The 20,417-nt window shown below is 40.2% G+C and overlaps 1 protein-coding gene across 1 annotated transcript in view; it reads left to right on the top strand.

Annotated features, from left to right (window-relative positions):
- GLIS1 (GLIS family zinc finger 1) overlaps positions 1-20,417 on the top strand; it is a 184,632-nt gene that overhangs the window by 67,730 nt on the left and 96,485 nt on the right. The window contains exon 2 of the mRNA XM_008502546.2: positions 14,380-14,578. Within this exon, the coding sequence (XP_008500768.2) occupies positions 14,380-14,578 (199 nt within the window). The remainder of the gene's footprint in view (positions 1-14,379; positions 14,579-20,417) is intronic.

Genomic DNA, 20,417 nt, shown 5'->3' with positions numbered 1-20,417 from the left:
GCATTAAAGGGAAGGCAAAACTGGAGTAGGCATCATATTTGCCTGACTGGGACTATGTTACTGCACAGCAGTCTGAGAGCATCAAGGGCCTGAGTCTGGGAGGAAGGTCAAGAGAGATTCCTACCAAAGCCAGTAATTGTTTTCTTTTTCAGCTTGTTTATTTTCTGTGCAGTTAGCAAAACGTGACTCTTCATTATGTGTGGTGTAACCAGTCATTAGCTGTATATACATGGCTGCGATTCAGTTACACAGAAACAAGATACTCTTTTTTTCCACAGTCAGAGGGAAGTGCACTGATGTGCTGGGGATGTGGAGCTGAGCTTTGGGAAGGTATTTTTCCTTTTGTAGCATCCCTACTGGTGTCTGAGAACACCTTAGTGCTTTCTAGCCATACCCATGAGTTGCATTCAGGCAAGAGCCCAGCACCTCACATCTGGGCTTGCCACTGAACTGGGCTCTGAGCTGTTTTGCCACCCTAGCCCTGGAACCAGGCTAATGCAGCTTCTGGAGACAGCCTGTCTTACTAGGGGATGGGGACACACCAGCTTAGAAATCCCTGCAGTATCCTCTGGTTAGGCCTTTCTTTCCTAGCTTTTCTTTTTGGAAAACTGCTGCCAATGATTTACGGTGCAAATAATGCATGATACTTGCTGCCCTAATAGAACAAGTAGTGATTTTGGAGCTGTGCTCCTCTTATCTTTTCCCTCTTGCTGACTGCCAGGATCCATGCAAGTGAAAGGCTGTGACAATGAGAAGGAAAAATTCCTTGGTTTTGGGAACTTCCAGAGGTTGCATTCCTGCCACTTCATCTCAGCTAATTTCTTAGCATGCTCATGATCACATGGATTTCTGCCAGGTAAATAGAGATTTTTTGTGGTCTGCCAGCTATCATTTTAGCTCTAAAAGGCTTAGATTGGGGCTCAGATGATACTGAAGTTCAGCTTCCAGCTCCTTTATTTTTTAAATAGCTTCAGTTAATGCCTCTCTGCTCTCTTTTGCAAACCAGCCATAGGGTTTAGAAGCATGCTGCAGAACTTGTGCTAAACCAAACAAGGCAAACCTAAGAAAGGCTTAATTAAAACAACAGAAATCTCACATTCACTGACACTATTGCTGGAGCACTTTTTGCCTGTAAACAGAAAATTGAAATGGCTGATTTTCCCCCCTCTGTTTCATAAGTGGTTACTGGGCTTCTGCAGTTGCTACATTCTTTAAAAAGTTGTTATTTCTTTTTTGGTCACACACTGGGGGACTCCATTGTTCTCAGTGGTGCCTATGGAGTTAGGCCCATTGACAGCAGAACTCATTTTGGGTCATTAAATTTGGAGGCACAGTGATATAATTTGATGAATTTATTCTATTTCTTAGCAGAGACTTGTATTAGTCACACACACACACACACAAAACCAGGATAACCATCCTTCTCCCTTCACCCAAATTCTGACACCCAGAGACTCAGCCTCAGGTGAAATATTAAGAATTTGCTGGCTTGAACAAGAGTTCCTATTTCAGGCTACAGCAGAATGATTAATAGTGATAATTATAATAATAACAGGAAAATAAAAACCATTCTGCATTTAGGCACATATCAGTAAGAAGCAACAAAGCAACACCTCTGTTTTATGTTACTAATGAGTTTAGTACTGTACTGTCCTAGTGTTGACAGTTTAACAAGGGTCCTTGGAAAAACTGCCTGTTTTTAAGAGAGGATTCACACAAGCAATCCCTGATCTGGAGAACATACTATATTCCATGAGAAATGGAAGGAGGAAACCAGTTGGTCACTGAAGCACAAGTAGGAACAACGTCTACAGTTATCTAGAGAAGGAGAAAGCACCAGGTATGTCTTGTGTTTTAATGTGCCACACAAAGGCAGTATAAGACTCAGTGTCTGGGAACTGAAGTCAAACAAGGCCAAGCTATATAAAATCCATGCTGAGAGCTATGTAACAAACTGCCACAGAACCAATTCTTCACTGTTTAAAGATTCCACTTTGAGATTTGATGTCTTTTTGAAAGATACACCCTAGATCCAACAGTGTGTGGTTCATCTCAGAGCAGATATCCCACAGGAAATAGAATGCACCAGGCAGGCTGGCATTCTTTCTGGGTTCAGTCTGTAAACTGTGTGGTCTTTGGAAGTTGCTCTCTATCCCTGTGCTATGCCTGCTATTCACAAACTCAGTCACTTCCCCAGAGGCTCTCAGTTTCCCACTTAGAAGGAGTTTTCATAGGGCACTTTTCTGGCTCTTTGATCCTGACATCCAGGGGACCTTGCACACCTTTTGACCACAGGTCACCTGCTATGGAAATATTTCCAGCTCCACAGCTCTCCACCTGGCAATTTTTTTCTAGCACTTAATTCACCTGAAAATGCACATTCCAGGTATAAATCCTTATCCCTTGTTGTCAAATTTAGCTGTGTGCCAGGGTGGTGGGAAAGAGGAAAGGAATGGGATGTCTGTTCAAAGTTGTAGCAAGCTGGACTCTCAGTCTGAGGCCCTCAAATTTAGTCTGAGTAGGGGATAATAATTCTGGTGGTGGCTGTCTGCTCAGTTGGATTAGCCAGCAATATTTGGGTCAATGTCTGTGTTGCTGTCTGCAGTGTTTGTATTTCTAATGGAACACTGGGAGGTTTTGTTTAAATGGAGATGCTAAAATTCATCCCTCCTCTGTGCACCTTTAGACATTCAGTTCTGGAAAACTTCATAGATCTGATGTTGCACCTGGTAGTTTTGTAGTACTGTTATTTCACTGGCTATGGCAGTGACTCCTTACTGACAACCAGACAAGAACAGAACTAGACTCAGAGACAATGAGATTTATTAATTATTCTCAGTTTTACTGGACCAATTAAATTAGCATGTTAGAATGATTTCATGCCCTTCATCTATTCTTGATGGCAGGGATGATCAGCAGAAAAAAGCACTGTAAATCTGAAGAGTCAGCCTTAATTTGAGTTTTAAGAATGCCATAACACTGGAATTTGGACAGTGTGCAAGTATGTGCACTTTCCTCAGAGTTTTTGCTTAGTGTTTCATGCTGCTGAGTTATGGAATGGATAGTGGAGGCAACCTTTCCCTCTGCATGGATGCACCTGAGAAGTTCTATATTGAGATTTCTCAGCATTTTTCAGAAGGCAGATTAATGCAACAAGAACCAACAGGAAAACTGGATCATACCAGATGTTCATTAATCTTATTAGTTTGACTTATGCAAGAAAAAAGATAAAATAATTTAGTGAGATAAAATAATAAAAGATAAAAAATAAAAGATAAAATAATTCATTTTCCCTGTTTGTAGTAGCCCTTGTACCCTTTAATCGTTCTGTGTCATCCTACCTCTGTTCTTCTTCTTCTTCCCTGTACCTTTGCCTCTTTACAGCAGATTCCACAATTGCTTCATTCTTACCCTGTCCCACAGGCTGCTAAAAAAACCCCACAGCACACCAGCTCATGCTGAGGGTGGCATGATTATTACCAGAATCTGACTTTCTGAAGAGATTGATACAATGAAGATGTTCAGCCCTCCCAGCAGTTGCCTGAAGCTGCCCTGTTTTGGAAAGACACAGGAATTAGTTAGTCCTAGAGTAGAGTTTTTCTGCTTACTTTGTTGCTTGGCATATAAATAGGTATTGCAGCAATAACTCCCATGTTTGATACTCTTCTTACTGGTGGTAACCTGAAGGTGCCAGTTTACCATACACTGCATATAGCTACAGTCCTAGCACTGCAATTCCATATAATGGCTCCTCCTAAGCTTGTGTGAAGTGAGAGACTCCACACTGTGTTGTGGAGAGCTTGCAAGAGGCCTGCTCATTGGCAGTGAGTGCAGAAGGGTTAATTTTACTTAAATAGAATTAATCCTAAGCATAGTTCTGGTAAAATAGAAAATGACATTGCAAATCACTCAGTGTTAAATATATTTCAAATCAAGCCTTGAAATAACGCCAAAATCCTGGCAGTAAGAAATGTCAAACAATGAAAAGAGCAAATGAAAAGTAGCAGGGGTAAGATGTTGCTCTTTTCAGCATGTATCGGGGAAACTGTTTGTTTGTCTTGAATTTTCTTTCTGGCAGCTTTAATTCTGAGCTGCAAAGAAGCCATTACTGGATTAGGTATCAAGTGTTAAATGATAGAGGAGACTGTGTAGGTGAAATGGTTGCTTGGTTGTGGTAGCAATTTGAATTTTCATCACAAATAGTTGTTCTACTCAAAAAGCACAGAGGCTGATTGAGGATGTAGGTTGCTTGTGAGAGATCCACAGTAAGGAGGTTGTGTATGTGAAGATGTCTCGTTTTAAATAAGAGAATGGAGAAATCAATGCAAGTTGCATTAAGAGAGCATGTAGTTTGCAGCAAAAAAATTTCTTTTCACTATAGTTTTTCATCACTCTGATATGTAAAGCACCCGGAAAAAAAGATCTGGAAGAAGCTTCTGTAACAAATGAGCTTGGAGTGAAGGTATCAGTAGATACAGGAGACCTGTGAAGCCTCTTGTAGGAAAGGAGCTTAATTCACACTTTTTGGAGGGCCAGCAAATGGATGACATCCCATAGCTGGAAGCTGATACACAGTGCATTGCCTTCCCTTTCCATGTTGGAGCATTCCCATCACATAGCAGCATGGAAAGTTCTTTCTGGACTCCCAGTGCATTTTGATTCCTACTATGAGTCATTTCTGTCTCCTTTGACTGTGAGTAGAGTTTTCCAAATCTACGCATCAGAATTAGGTCCTTAAGACTAGCTGGTATGTGTCTGCATCCCACCAGACCTTTTCCTCCATCTAGCTGGCACTGAAAAGAAGAAAATGGGGAATTTTAGTGACCAGCTTCCCCCTTTGTTTAAAGGTTACCATTTCTGCATAATCCTATGTGACCTGTAGAGATTCTGTCTTTGTGATTATGTCTTCTGTGGTTTTTACTGACTTGGTGACACTTCCAGGCTTCTAAATCTTTGAACTCATCATCTTGTTGGAAGTGATTTTTGTGTGCTTTGTTATAAGAACGGGTGGTACATATATTTTTTTTTTTCTTTTTAATATGTATAATATACTGCTGAGCCAGGCAGCCATAAAAATTCCTTCTTGGGACCTAGAGATATCCATGTTTACACAAGACACATGCAAGGTGCCATGTGGGAAAAGCCCAGCTTCCATTCCCTGCACATCCTTGTGTTTCAAATGTTTGGGAGAGCATATAACCCCCTATGGAGTCTTTATACAGTCTGCTGGCTAGAACTGCTATGGAAAAGAGAGACTAAGTAAAATGTGGAGGAGTGAAGATGTGGGAGTTTAAAAGTTCAGGGTTTAATAAGTAAATGGGAAGGCAGTAACCCACGTGCAGCTCATAGCAGACATGTTCTGGTTATTAGTGAATTAAATGACTAAGAGTAAGAAACAACAGGAACAGATTGTCTCAAATTGTGCATGTTTGGAAAGATCCTGTCCTTTCAGTAGAGTCATATAATAAAGGATGAAAAAAGTGTTTGGAATAGGAATGATTCAAGTACCCTCATGACACAATGTGTGAGCTTCTGTCTTGAAAGGGTCACTCTGGAGCTCTTTTAACCTACAGGCCCTGTCTAACTACAGGCTGCTCTGAAACCCCTGGGGATGTCCATTTAGCAACAAAAAAGACAAACCAAAGGGAAGAAGGGCAGGTGAGTGTGTACATAACCCTAAACAGCATAGAGATGTCCTGTGCCTTACACTGGTATGCATGGTGGCATTTATCCAGGGCATGTGGATTGATTTGTCCTGGTCCAGCTCATCTCTGGGAGCACAGAGTGGTGATCAATCTGATGGGTGAGAGCAGGGGTTTTAAACCAGGTAGACTTGACAGCAACTTCTGTGTGTTGCTCAGAATGAAAAACACAGTTGTCAGGTAGCCAGGCCATGTGACCAGCTTCAACTAGGGTTACTATTTAGATGGTAGGGCCACTTTTGTGCAGTGTGGCAGCAGTCTTGCACCTGTGGCATCCTAGAACATGTTCTGGAAAGTGAGGCACAGGTTAGAGAGAGGTAAAGGTGGCAGTGGAAGGGAGGGTTTCAAACTGATCTTTGAAATGAAGGGGAAATGGAGATGAGTAGAGAAGTGAAAAGGAGGATGGGACCAATTGCATCATCTCTTTTGAATATTTTTACTCAGAAGGTGGCACAGACACCCCTGTTCTCCTGTGTTTGGTAGATGAAGAAGTGTAAGTCTATATCCTACCTATCAGAAATACTGCAAAAAACCTATTCCAAACACAGTCTCCTTAAAGAAAAACATCAAATTTCATTACGTGGAGCTTATATTCTCCAGGTGCCCATTAGGAAGGTTTTAGGATTTCCTTTTAATTAAAATAATGTTTGTTGAGCTTAATATTTTCCTAAAACATCTATTTTAATGTCTTTTCCCCTTGTTACTAAAAGCCAAGCTGTGAGGAAGGATAACTGACCACAGAACAGGCCAGATGTGCTGAGAACAATATTTTTCAGATTGCCTGGCAACAGGCAAAAGGTGATTCCAAGCTGATGAGACTTTGTAACAATGAATGTAATGACAAGACCTGTGTTTTGTCAGGCTGCAAAAAGGTTTTGTCCTGATTGTCACAAAAGAGGGCAGTGGTCATTTTCAGTGTGCTTTTAGCTTTGTTTGGGAACATAATTTAGAAGTCTGAGATCCCAATAGGAAGCCAAGAATTTTGCATTCCAGATCTAGTGTAGTGAAAGACCTCTTGTGATAGTAGGCAGTTGTTTTATTTCTCTGACAATCAGTTCAGTGTTGCCTAAAATGGTTATATTCTTACACATCTAGAGCCTAACTCAGAACATCAGCTCAGGCTGTGAAGTCACTGGAACCTGAGCACATGGCACGTGTTTTCCTGAACCTTGGCCGTGCTTGCTGACTTCAAAAAGTGTTGTGAAGGTCTCTGCTGGAAATCTAAACTACATAACATTGCAAACCATTTGAGCAGTGAAAGACGTAATGTGTTGTTCCTTTGTTCTTTGTGTGTTGGACTCCAAGTTTTTATTTAAAATACCATGAAAAAGTCAAACGTGGGAGCTGTATCTAAGCATGTGCTGGAAGGTGAAAAGGTTACAGATCTCTAATATTTTCACATTGTTTTAAGCTAGGCTGATATAAAGTTTACCAGGCTTCTTTATTTTGTAGTAACTCTACTCATTCACTCTTTTCAAATGCTTTGTGTAGTCTGCAAAAAAACAATTCTACAGAACAGAAATAAAATGCAATCCAAATAACTTGTTTTAAAAATAAATTGAACGTGAAATAACAAATATAGATGTAGCCAATACTTAGGGTCCAGAATCTACTAGAAAGACACACATGGGTTATATTTATCTTTCACAAGTTTTTAAGATTGATATTCCACAATTTCTTTCACTAGCTGGGTTGTTTTAGTTTACAAGAGTTTTCTTAGCTCTTCTGTCTTCACTTTTACATCACTGTAAAAGAAGTAAGCATTTCTGCTGTGGGATTTTATAGGATAGTTCAAAAAAACTTAGAGGAAAAAGATCCTCTTTTTTAATCTAATGTTTTTTGTATCTGCTGGTTTTAACACTCATGTTTTACAGCTTCATCTCACCTGTCTCTGTTTCCAAATAGGCAGAGGGTCTGTCACTTCTGTTCTGATACACAAGGGCAGAACAATTTGGGTCTTCACCTGACTCTATTGCTCTGTAATAAAGAACTTTTTAGCTCTCACTCTGTTTTTACTGAGGTAGTTACAGGTGTTCTAAAGCAGGGAGGCCAATTCTCTACCAGCTCTATGAGACAGGCTTTAAAATGTGAAGAGATTGTAACTGATAATGAGATTTAGGGTGAATCTGGAATGTGGTGTGAGTTGTTTTGTTCATCTTTGATATCTGAACTCTTGAATGCAGCAGTGAAGATTTGGTGCTGTTATTTTAGCCACTGCTGTCCTCAGGTAAGGAAAACACAGCAACAAAAGTCTGTGTGACATTAATAGTGACTGTCCACAGAGCTGTTTCCTCAGCATCATGCTCAGATCATTCCTTTGCTACCAGTGCATCCCAGAAGGCTCAGATAATTCATGCAATAAGGAAGGAATTCTGCACCTTAATGCACTGCCATGGGAATCTTCAGATCTGAGGTTTCTGATTTCCTTCTACCCCAGGAAGGAAACTTAGTGATGCACAGCATTGATAGCATACAGGGGTGAAATCAAACACAGAATACAGAGACTAAAGCTATAGCTTGAATAAAAGCATAGTATTTACAAAGCTTTGTGAGAGCATACGTTTACCTGCATAAATAATCATGGTTGGGCAATCTGGAACCACATCACATTTCTCTGATTTCAAAAAGGATGATATTTAATAATAACAGGTTATAGGAATTGTTGCACTGCCTTAGCAATTACTGCAAAGATGTCTTGAAGTGCAGAACTTTCCTCTTTCAAGTGGTGAGAAGCCCAAATGTCCGGAGGTTTGTTGTGTAGCAGATGGTGCAAATGACTGCAAAGAGAAAAGGTCTGAACATCTCTTTTGGATCTCTGGGCCAAGATCTTGAAGTACAGGGCTAGGATATATTCTTATGAACTTGAAGATCCCAATGAAATTAAATTTGAGTAATGCCTGCTTAAGGCTGTAATTTCATGTAATTACATGGCTAATTACACCAGCCTACTCCCAAAGAGTCTTCCCTTCTCTTAAGCTCTGCACACAATAGAAAAAAAAATTGACCCAAACTCTATTAGACCCAAAATTTCTGCTAGTAGTGGGTCACTGAAACGAAAGGAGAAACCATGTTTTTTCACAAGGCATAGGAAATATGTCTCTAGGATCACACAGCTGGGCTTGCCTTCCAGAATAACCAGCGTGCCTATGATCTGGCTTGTGTGCTACACTTCTGCCCCTCAGGCTTGGTGTAGGACTAAGACAAGCCCTTCCAGTCACAACAGAGCATAATAGGCATAAAAAACATTGAGAAAGTGTTGAAAATTTTGAAAATGCTGTGATTTCATGAATCATCTTGGAGATTCTGTTTTCAAGCATTCAGTCCATTCATTTGAGCCTTCAAGCAGGCAGCATAGTGCTGTGTCTCTCTCCTGATGATTTTAAGTCAGTGCCTGTACAGGAGTTGTGGCCACACAGTACAGCCATACAGTAATGGAGGTTATTCAGCAGTAGTTACATGGAATGGGATGCCAAATGTGAGTACAGACCCTTCCCTACCATACATGGTTTTGTTGTGTTGGCACCTTTTGAGTTAATAATTTTCTCTCAGTGGAGGGTTCTGATGACCTCTTCCAGCATGGATGATTTTCACTTGTTTGAGAAAATCTGGTACTGTTTGGTCTTCCCTCATCTCACGTGACTCATCCAGCTGCCAGGAACAGCCTTCTACTTCTCAGTGTTGTCGTGGTAAATTTTGGACATTGCATCCAAACAAAACCAAGAATGGCAATTTTATTATTTTTTTTTTAAAGGGAGTGAAGCAGTAAGAAAAAAAAGCAAATGACCTAGTTTGGTCTTCTCTGCACAGCCCACGATGCTCTGGGGATATCTAAGTACGTTAGGCAAATATTCCAAATCTATCTCTATTTTAAATGTGAGTCATTTCAGTTCTACATCTTTTCGGTTATTTGCTCATTGGCCTTGATTAGGTAAACTCCAAAGCACAGCAACATGTGTTTATTGTTGAATAATTACCCTTTTGGTACCTTCTTGCTCTTACCTATCTGCACCTTTAATAGCTATTTTTATCAGTAAGAGAGAAGCCTTCCTGAATGGCAAACAAGATGTTTCCCAGGGAAGAGGGAGAGCTATTGCCTTTTAGTAGGGTTGTTTTAAATGCTGATCTCATTGCTATATGGACAGATTTCCCTTCATGTGAAGAGGTGCTCTGTTTTCCTGTGGGAGAATTTATCCCTAGCAAGAAATGCAAAGCTGACTCTGCAGATCCTGACCAGTGCCAGGAATCCTTCCTGAGGTGTGTAGCCCCATCACAGTCAATGGGACCAATTATCACTTGACTTAATCTGGCATAAATAAATAAAATCCTTTCCAGTTCCCCCAAAATGAAAGAAGCAAGATATCAAAAATTGAACCAACTTGATTACTCATATGGAAGGAATTGCCTGATTGCAGCTTTTGCACACCTCTTCTGTTCCCTTCAAGAGCATTTAAATGCAAAGATATAAATCAAAACTGCAGGACAGAAAAAGAGCAAGACAAAAGTTACCTTGATGGATTCCACTTCCATGAGATCCTTCTGGAAACCATTCTGCTTTTATTAGATTTTCTCTTTGTAAATTAGGATTAGGTTTTTTTATATGGATTTATGGAATAGCAAGGGTTCTACTGAAAGCAGAGTGAACCTTCTCATATAAGGCCAGGAGTTTGTGCTCTTTTCATCTGTTACTGGTAAGTTACAGTATGTAGGTTAAAGGCCCCTCGATACCAGTGAAAGAGGAGATCTAATTCCAGACGTGGAAAATACTTAAATCTTGTGTATGCCAGCCAGTGATATTAATATTGTATAAAACAGCCAGTTGTCAAAAGGCCAGATTCTGTTCTCAGTTTCACTGGTGTAACCCAGACATTTTCCCCTTTTTTTCTGAGGCAACAAATTTGCTATAACGTGTGCTTGGGCAGCTGAACATGGACTCTGGCTTGCTGTGTTCGGAGACCATCTCTCTGTTCTTATTTTAGTTGCTGTGGGGAAAAGAAAATTGAGCTGCTGGTGTTGTCCCTTGTCTGCCATTGTTCCATCTCCCATGTGATGAGCACATTTCAGGGGGCTTTGATGCAAGTGTGACTTCACTCAGAGCACTGTTGTGCAAGAAATTTTTAGCTCATGTTAACAAATCTGCAAGGTACTTTGTGAAGGCAAATGTATGATGGCTTGGCTGAAACACACCTAATTTCATGGATTTAGCAAAAGTGTTCTGTTCCTTTGCAGGGAGAAATGTATTTTCTGATCTGACAGCTCCAAGAGAAGATAATAATTTTTGACAGCCCAGGGATAATGTTCATGTTATTCTAGGAAATCTGCATCTTCACACAACTAGGTATCAGTGTGTGCTGCAGTTGGTATTGCTGAACTTTGATGAAAGCTTCAAGTTTCTGTGTTTTGATAATATGATAAAGTTGGTAAAATACCTATTTAGAAAGCCCTAATGAATTTCAGACTTGTATCATTTGGGGAATGAAAGAGAAAACGAGTTTTTATTATGAGTCCAGAATAAATCTTAAACATTTTAAAAGAATCCACAGTATTTTGAGTGGAAGATGTATCTTGAATACATTCTGAGTAACATTGCTGGTGGAAAACGTGAGGAACAGAGTGAATTGGAGTTTGTAACTGTGACTGATTTATCAAATTCTCTTGGTGGTGTGGCCTTTAAAAGTGTATAGAGCTTATTTCTTCAGTGCTCAACAGTGTATTTAGATACCCTTTAAATGTGATTCATGTTCAAATTAACAATCACAAGTCTGCTTATGCAGTTTTGCTAAGGTAGATGTTACTTCTGAAGTGAATTTAACTATGGTGGGACAAAGCCAAGATAGGAATGGAGTAAAGCCTGATGGAACTGTGGAGTCTATAGGATATAAGGACTGTTTATGTCATAATTACAAGCAGGGCCAAGCTAATGGTCACAAACACCCACTATAAGCTGAAAGGCCTCCAAAATGATCTCATGAAAAGCCTTATTCCAAAACCATAGAAAACAGCAGAGTGAGTGCCCTGCACAGGCCAAAAAGTGCTGAATTTCTGTACAGCTTCTTAGTCTCTTCAGAATCATTCTGAACAATCACAGAGTTATCAGTGAATTCAGTGAACTCTGAATATAAATCTGAAATACCTAGAATATATATAAAGGAATAATATAAAAAATCTAAACTCATTCTGGCACTTCCTAAAGCTTATCACATGCCTTGGTATTGTGATGGGGCTGGGTTGGAAAAACCCGGTGTAGTTTTTCCAATGTTGAAGATTCTGAGTTCTTAAAAACTAAAAATCAAATAAACAAATGGTCAAGAAATGCAATGCATCAGCCAAACACTGAAAACTTTTCGTTGGAAACAGGGAATTCTGTTCTGGAAATGTCACAATAATGCCTCCTGAGACTTGTAATTTGGGTGTCACATGTACCCACTCTTTTCTATGGATCTGGATGCTTGCCTGGACTATGTCTTCATCTGCCATGGTCTTCCCTATTACAATGGTGCCGTGGAGCATGCTGGGGAGGCTGTGGAGCCCAGCCAGTAGAGGAGAATGGACTTTTGTGCTGTGATCCCTTTCACAAATTCTCCAGTTACCAGAGACTTCTTTGCCTTCCACAGTCACCTGTTTCTTCTCATTTATACTCACCAAAGCCCTGAATGTGATTCTCATCACTTTCAAAGCATTCAGTGCCTGTAATTATAGAGGACTGCAGCAGCTCAGGCTCTCCCACTTGCCTTTTGCTTGCTAGAGAATTAGAATTATAGACTTGTAGAATCATTTAAGATGGAAAAGACCTTAAGATCATAGAGTCCAACTTTTGTGCTTCAGCAGTGCTGGAGCAGTAGCTAACTAAAATGAGCACAATCTCTGATTGGAACCTCATAAACTATGTAAAAAAACCTGCAGTGTTTAGAAAACATCATCAACCTGATTTTATTTAGTTTTGTATCATGAAAATATCATTAACTACTATCACTACTGTGATAGCTGCTTAGTTACCCGTTTCTTCTCCTATGAAGAAAGAGAAGGCTCCACAGAGTCCTTATTGGGGCCTATTAGCATGTAAAGAGAGCTTAAAAGAAAGATTATACTGGAGAAAGACCAATTCTGAAGCATTCAGTGATTGTACATCAATGTATCCCTGCTCTGGATAACACCACAGGTTGGAGTGTTGAGATGGTAGAATTTGTGCTGTCCAATATGGTCCAATATGGGTTTCAGCAGAAGGACCACATCTCAGAGCAATGTAAAATGAGTTATTCATGATAAGAATATTTGTAAGTCCTATGGCTAATTAGAGGGGTGAGTTTCTCTCACCTGCAGCTGTCTGAAAGTCAGGTACTCACTTTATGTTACTTGTTTAAGTGCCTTCTGCAGTCAAGTGGGAGAGGAAAGCATGTCCTGAAGCTGTGAGATGGCTGAATGACACAGACATCTGGGTAAAACTCACAGACAGCAAAACTGTGGTGATATGAATTGTACCTTGTAACACCTCAGTAAAGGAGAAACCTTAATGCTTGTGAGAATCAATGATTTGCATGAAACTGGGCATAGACTTCATCTTTTTGGTCACTTTGATGCAGAATTTGTTTCCTTCCTCAGTGTGCAACACTCAGTGCCTCTGTAGGGAATTCTAACTCTGTAGTACCAGAAGCACTGGGTACAGGGGTGAAGGAGCTACTGTCTGGATTATGGAATTTGCAGAATTTGATTGCCATTAATATCTGACACCATTCTATTTTGTCTCCCTGGAAAAAAAAACCCAACAACAAACCAAAACAGATCAGAGAGAGATCTAGCATTTTCAAAGCCTGATTTCATCTGCAATAGTGAGAATGGTGGTAAATGGCAAGCCCCTGAAGGCTAAACTCCTTACAATACTTTTATATGTACTTACCTGTATTTGATTAGTTCACTAGAGGCAGAATGCCAAACTAATATGCTTTAAATATAAATGTAATTCTTAGTGTTTGACTGATGGTATCCAAGTTCTCAGTTCCTCTTTTATACACTCTTTTTAGCTAGATCACAATCTGTGCTTATATATATATATTTCTGAAGAATATTGCTGTAGCTCTAGTCTGTTTTTCCAAGTCTGGTAAAATTTAATACTCACCAGAGAAGAATATTTTATTATTAGCATTAACATTTATAATAATAGCTTACTTGGAAAATACAGTTAAATGTATACATTGAAAAAAAATTAGTTCATTTTTTCACACTGCTGACCTGACAGTAAAGTAGAAACATGTCCTTCTAAAGTCAAAATCAGAGATAATTGTCTGCAAACAAAAACTTGACTTACGTCACTGTTTTCAGAGAGTTCCTCTCCCTGAAAAAAAAGGGACTCTGAAACATCCCTCTCCAAAAGCCAACCCAGGCAAGACTCTACCATAAAAATACACAGAAGGACGGCAAGTTATTGAGCTGAAGTTTTTTCACTTAGATTATGAAGTGTAAAATACAAAAAAAAACTTAAAAAGAGAAGCAAACAGACATAATTCACAGATCCAAATTCCTTTGCAATTAGTTTTTTGCTTCCTTGTGAAAACCTTCATTTCCCCTGCCATGTCATTTACAAGAATTTTACACAAGTTCCAAGATAAGTGGACAGAAGGTGCAAATTAGCAGAGAGTTTCCTTTATCAAAGGCTTATGATATTTTTTTTTTCTTCTTTGGACAGTGAACGGTGGCTACAATCATTGTAATTTGATCTCTGAGAAGAAGAACATGATGGACATGGAGATGACAAGTAGCTCTGTACCTGTCTGCAGACAAGGTCTGTTCATCCACACAGGAAACCCACTTATGCGAGACCACCCACTGTCCTGTGAGAGGCTGCTTCATGTTGGCCAGCTGAATTTGACACACTCAGATATAAGGTATCACTACAAGTTTTACTGGTTGATATACCTTGGTCTTTTGGAATGCTTCTTTGTTGGAATTATTTCCCCGTGGCAGCTGCGGGTGCTACATTTGGAAGACTGTTTTTGGCTTTGACTTAATTCTGGAAGTCCTTGGGATGGTGATTTAACAGCACTGCTCATCTGCAGGTTCATGCTGCAGGGCTGTGTATGTGTGCACAGACAAGTGTCCAAGGCAGTGCCAGGAGGAGTCACTGGATAAGCAGCCAGTGCATTGCAGTTTAAACACAGCTTCTCTGTGGGGACTCTTTCCATGCTGAAAAGTCAACAAGAGTTTTGACAAGGGCTTAAGTAGGGTCAGATTTGCCTCCTCTGTACCTTCACCCCAATGCCATGTTTTTTCCCAGTTGCAGCCTGGAAGGCAGGGATGATACTTACTCCCAAACCAATGTCTCCCATATGGCATCTTGGCATATCACCATAAACCTACAGGAAGCCAGTGCCACTTTTATTTCTACAGCATTTCCTTTAGTGGAGTATTTTCAGTATTCCCATACAGCCACATCCTTGGTATTTGCTTTTAGGGATGTAATGTGAAAATTTGGTCTCTGGTTTTGATCTATACCCTGCAGTTGGATATGCTATGAACAAAATCTCTATCTGAACATTTGCTATAAATTAATTATATGAAAACACAGAACTCCATTATTTTTTTGTTGTTGTTACAAATTTAACATTACCAGATTTTAAACAAGTACCCTAAACAGGCATCTATTGTGAATAGAAGCCTGCTACAAATTAAAATCTGTCCATTGATTTTAATTACACTGTTTTTTGGCAGGGAATATAATACGGAGTAATCTTGACCTTTTGAAGAGCTGTAGAAAAGAAAAGCCTCAATAAAGTTGCAGCCTTTATCTTAGATACTTGGAATAATTGGCACTCTGTGCCTGGAACTATCAAGCCCAAATGTCCATAGTCACAGCATAAGGAAATACAGCCTATAACTTAGTCTTGGAAATCTGACTGTTTCTGACTTTATTATACATTATCCCTTAACTGGTGGGGCAAGAACATCTGTGTTTTCAGGAGGAGGAGGGGCTGCAACATGGCAAGCAATTGGAAAGAGCTTTTGGCTTGCTTGCTTGTTTATTTATTTGAAAAGGGCAAATAATTTCCATGCCTCATTTAAAATATTCTACTATTGCTACAAGTATTTGTAGATGCTGTTGAAGAGGGATGTAAGCCTTCTCCCTTCTCGTTTCTTTATGGCTCGATGTGGGACTGGCAGTTAATCTTTTTTATTCTGTCAGTGAGGACAATTACGAAACAAAGATAATTAGGGCAGGAGCAAACAAAAGGAGGAAGAGAGTAGTCTGCTTAGATCTCTTTGAACCTTTTTGTAAAATGTATAATGAGGAAATGACAGATACTTGCATACCGGGCATCACAGTACCCACCCTCAGAAATATGAACCCCTTCCAGTCCCCATTTGGAAGAGGATTCCCAGGACAACATAAAGGATTGTCTGGTGAATAACATGAGAAAGCAGCAGGTGATAGGCCTGGTTCCCTTTGCTTTGTAGCATGGTCTAAAGCCTTGAGACTCTTCTTCTTCTAAGCAACAGTTTGGAGAACATCTTGAAGGACCACTCCATTCCTTGATGGGTTATTCATGTGTCTCACTGGTCATGCTCTCTTCTATGTGCCCCTGGCTAATACTACTTTTGTCTGCATGGGATTTACGAGGTAAACCCAATGCCCATCCTTGCTCTTTGAACCTCACAAGCACAGAGTCTTAGTTTTATCATAGTGCTACTCACAAGATACTTGGTACAAAGACAACATCTTGGCGTGTGAAAGAAGGTGGACAGCACTTGGGATGATTTCTGTTCATGGTGTTTGTGCTGATAAAGGTTCTTCACAAGCATGTAACAGAAAATATATGCTTTCCCTTAAGACCTGAAAATGAGACTATAACAGAGGTGGGGATGAATGCCCATCAGGTTCCACTGAAGTCAAAGATGCTCCCTGCTTCCTCAGATTTCAGCCTTTACTAGAAAATAGATGAGAGGAATAGATATTGGAGCACACAGAAGTCTGGGCAAAGTCTGTTAGGTTGTGCTGGTCAGCTCTAGTCACCAGTACAGGCATAAATTAAGATACAAATTCCAGTAATCTCTCTGGTTGATCTTTGTTTCTAGGATATGGAACATCCAAGGAAAACCCAAACAAACCAGAGAGCACCTCCCCTAGTAATCCAAAATCTCCCTCGGGGTTTGAGGTTATGATTGACTTTGTCCTTTTTTTCCTCTGTGTAGTGAGACTTTTATCCCCTTCAGCTTCTCCCTGAATCACTTTCTTGTGGCAACTGTATTCCAGGGATGACTGCCTTCATCCAAGAATCATGATCCCACCCCTCATCTTCCTGGCCCCTTTTCCCCATTCAGCTAATAGCTTTTAAGTTGTGCAACGTAATTGCTGCTACACACTATCTGTGAATACAATGTGTGTGGGACTGGAAAAGTCTTAATACCTTCCTTACCACAACTGGAGTCAGCACACAGCTACTGCTGGTCTTTTGTCAAAAAAAACCATTATCAGACACAGCAAACCCAACCACCCTCTGCTCAGTGCTCAGTGTATATAACTCAGGGAAGACATCAGAGCAGTCAGAAAGTGTTGCAAAGGCTCCCAGGATGTGCAGCAGAACAATCTCCTCCAGCTTCTTAAAACTGCCACTTATCACTGATTGCACTTTTAATGTGGCAATTGCAGGCATGTATGTTTGGTAAAGAATCTGGAGTTTGCAGATGCTGTCATTTTTTCCTCTAAGGGCAGCTGAGAACTGCAGCACTTCTGGCATGGTGCTACTGGCCTTGTGTTCTGGCTCCAATTACCCCATAAGGGAGTCTCTGGAAACACTGCCTTGGCCTCTGAGAGGCTGCTGTTCTGTGCAAAGGCCTCACTCACACTCAGCTTTCATCTGCTTAGGCAGCAGTTCTGTTGCCTCAGGGTGTCCATCCCTGGTACATGGATGCTCCCTGTGAAGAGAGGTTTATGGGCTATATTCTCCTGATGATCCTACTCCCTTCCACAGCTGCTTATCTGGAAGACTCTCGGAGTGTCTCATACTGATCCATGTGTCCACAGAGTGGGCTCTGCATTGTCCTGCTGTCCTTTGTCCCTCTCCTTCTCCTCTTGGCTGTTTGTTTCATATGTGCTGTATTTGGCTACTGTCCAGAGATTGTGAAATCCTTACGGCCTGCACGGACCAGGCCTGGAATCTGATCCCTGGCTGTAACAGCAAGATGCCATTGCAGGAAGAAATAGTCAATGGGAATAAGAGAAGCCACTCAGCAAGTTGGATGCTAGACACCTTGTTTCTCTCCTGCATTAGTTTTACTCTTACTCCCTGTTTTCCCCTACCCAACCCCCAGGACTTGGTGAAACCAATGGGATGCTCCTGAAAACAGCAATGGAAACATAATTTTAATGCCAGGACCAAAGTTTGCATTAATGCATCCTTGACATTAAGTGCCTCAACACTCAAACATCAGAAAACTGAAATAACACCAGACTCCCAACAGTTAACTAACCCAAGTATACAGTGCATTTAAATACACAATGGTGCAGAGAAAACTGCAAGTCCCAGAAAGGATTGGTTTCTGATCGGCACCAGTAGCCTGTGCTTATCATTGTGTAGGCAGAGCATGGATAAGACACAGCCATGGTGGTGGGAAGCATGGCTTCAGTACCTTCATCTCATTTGCTTATGAAATAAGGTATTCCAGTTTGCCTTTTGGTTTAAAACTCCTTCTGTATGTCTCATATTCTGCACTACAGCATCACAGCAATACAGTTGTGACTCTTAAGATCTTGTGCTGGAACTGCAGGCTATTCTTGGCAGCCTCATCTTCCTCAGGACAGGGATATTTGTGTCCATCTTCTGCAGGTACTAGCCACTGACTCCAGCTTGAACTCCTAACATGGATTTCTGGCAAGATGGGAATTTTATATAAAGCTTCATAATATGACACCAATTATCACAGGCTGAAATGTAAGGCTTGGGTTAGCTTTATATGATGTAGAGAAAACTGTTGTGTTTTCTTTAGCCTGAGGCTTTGGGGACCACTAAAATATGGTAAAACTGAATTATTTAGAAGAGTTCATGTACAGCAGAAGCTAAGTCATAGGAAATATTGTGCCTGGCATGGTATGATGCAAAACCTTTCACAGCACGATTTCTACTAAGCAATGAAGCTACAAGCAAAGCAGAGCAAGGTTTCCCAAACATGTGCAAGAAAAGGTTTTTATGTATGCTTATGCCATATATTTTACAGACATATGGTTTTGTAAATGTTAAAAAATAATGTATGAATACTGTTGGCTTTATATTTTTTTTTCTTTAAAATTTACCATCTGCAAAACCAGGTGCTTTAAGTTTACTCTGAGACCAACTGTGCAAACCTACAGGGAGAAATTATAACTAATGACTTATGGAAACCTCTAAAAATTTTAAATGTGCTCTTTTTAAATTTCTGGTGGCAAATGCACAATCTGATTGTTCTATAGCAATGAATGGTGAGGGATTTCACTTCTCTCATGCCCTTAAAGGTTTTTTTATAGCAAGTCCTACTGGCTGCAAACTGTCTAACCTGCAAACTTAGAAACATGTCACTAGTGAACGTGGTGTTGCCAGCTGCATGCCTTAGACAGGTGTCAGTTTTGACAACCTTCATTTCATGGGAAGGAATTCCTTTTAAAAAGTTTTGTTGTTGTTGTTTTCCTAATTGATAGTTCTTTGACAGGGGTTACCAAGGAAGTATCAGAAGTGTTCCCAGCTTCCCATCTTAATGTTAGCTGGATTAATAGATAAAATAGTGATAAAATAATCTAAATTGTAAAATAAATACAGCTGATTGATCAGCTTCATGTATGTATATATCCAAAATACCTTATGCACATGTGTTTCATGGTTTAAAATGTGTCAGATTTGTCTTTGCTGCAGTGTCACACACAAGTTGCCAAATGGCCAGGTTTTCTTGAGCTTTTGAGGTGCTAGCATCAAAAAAACATAAAATTCATTTAAGTGGAACATGTCAGCATAAGAGCCATGACATCTGTCTGGAGGGTCTATTAGCTCAGGTACCACTTTCCTGCACTGCTGTTTCCTCTTCTCAGTCTGGCACATCACTGCATCACTGGCACATGATGAAGCCACAGGTTAAACCCTCCCATGTTTAGGGGGCATGTAAGGAACACCCACTGGTCCTAAGAAAGAACACACAGTTGGGTCATCCACAATAGATATTTATAGCTGAGATAAAATGTTATATTTTAAGGCATAAACCAGTTGCTAACTGGAAGAAAGCATTAGGAAGAAACGTTTCCTAAGTGCAGTGTTTTTCTGAAATGTCTATGTGGCCTTCCCCAAGGTTCTGCTTCCTGAGTGATTGGATTCAGCACACATGACAAAAGATTAAAAATCACTTCTGCAGAACAATCTTCTTTTTATTTGCAGACCCATGTGGACTTTAATAGGAAAAATGGGAATACACAGCCAGCCAGTTTAAATATACTGGTTGTGAACCTCTCTTAGTTACCTTTTGTAGACCTCTTAGAAGCAAATACTCAGCTCATCTCTCATCAACTCTAGACCACTGGTTAAAAGCAAGCTGTTCTTTCTTTGTATTCCTTTTTCCCCCAACTGACCTTCCTCTTTTTATAATCTAGCAGAGGACAGCATCCCCCTGCCATGTAAGCAAAGCTCAGCTAGCCTTTTTTGATTAGTGTGAACAAGAATGCCAAGGCATTTTCCCAGTATGCTCTGAGGAAAATGCCGATATTTGAATAAT

This window comes from Calypte anna, chromosome 8 (genome assembly GCF_003957555.1).
Source record: "Calypte anna isolate BGI_N300 chromosome 8, bCalAnn1_v1.p, whole genome shotgun sequence".
NCBI classification, from domain to species: Eukaryota; Metazoa; Chordata; class Aves; order Apodiformes; family Trochilidae; genus Calypte; species Calypte anna.
Note: the sequence above shows the minus strand (reverse complement) of the source record. Positions and strands in the feature narration are given on the sequence as shown.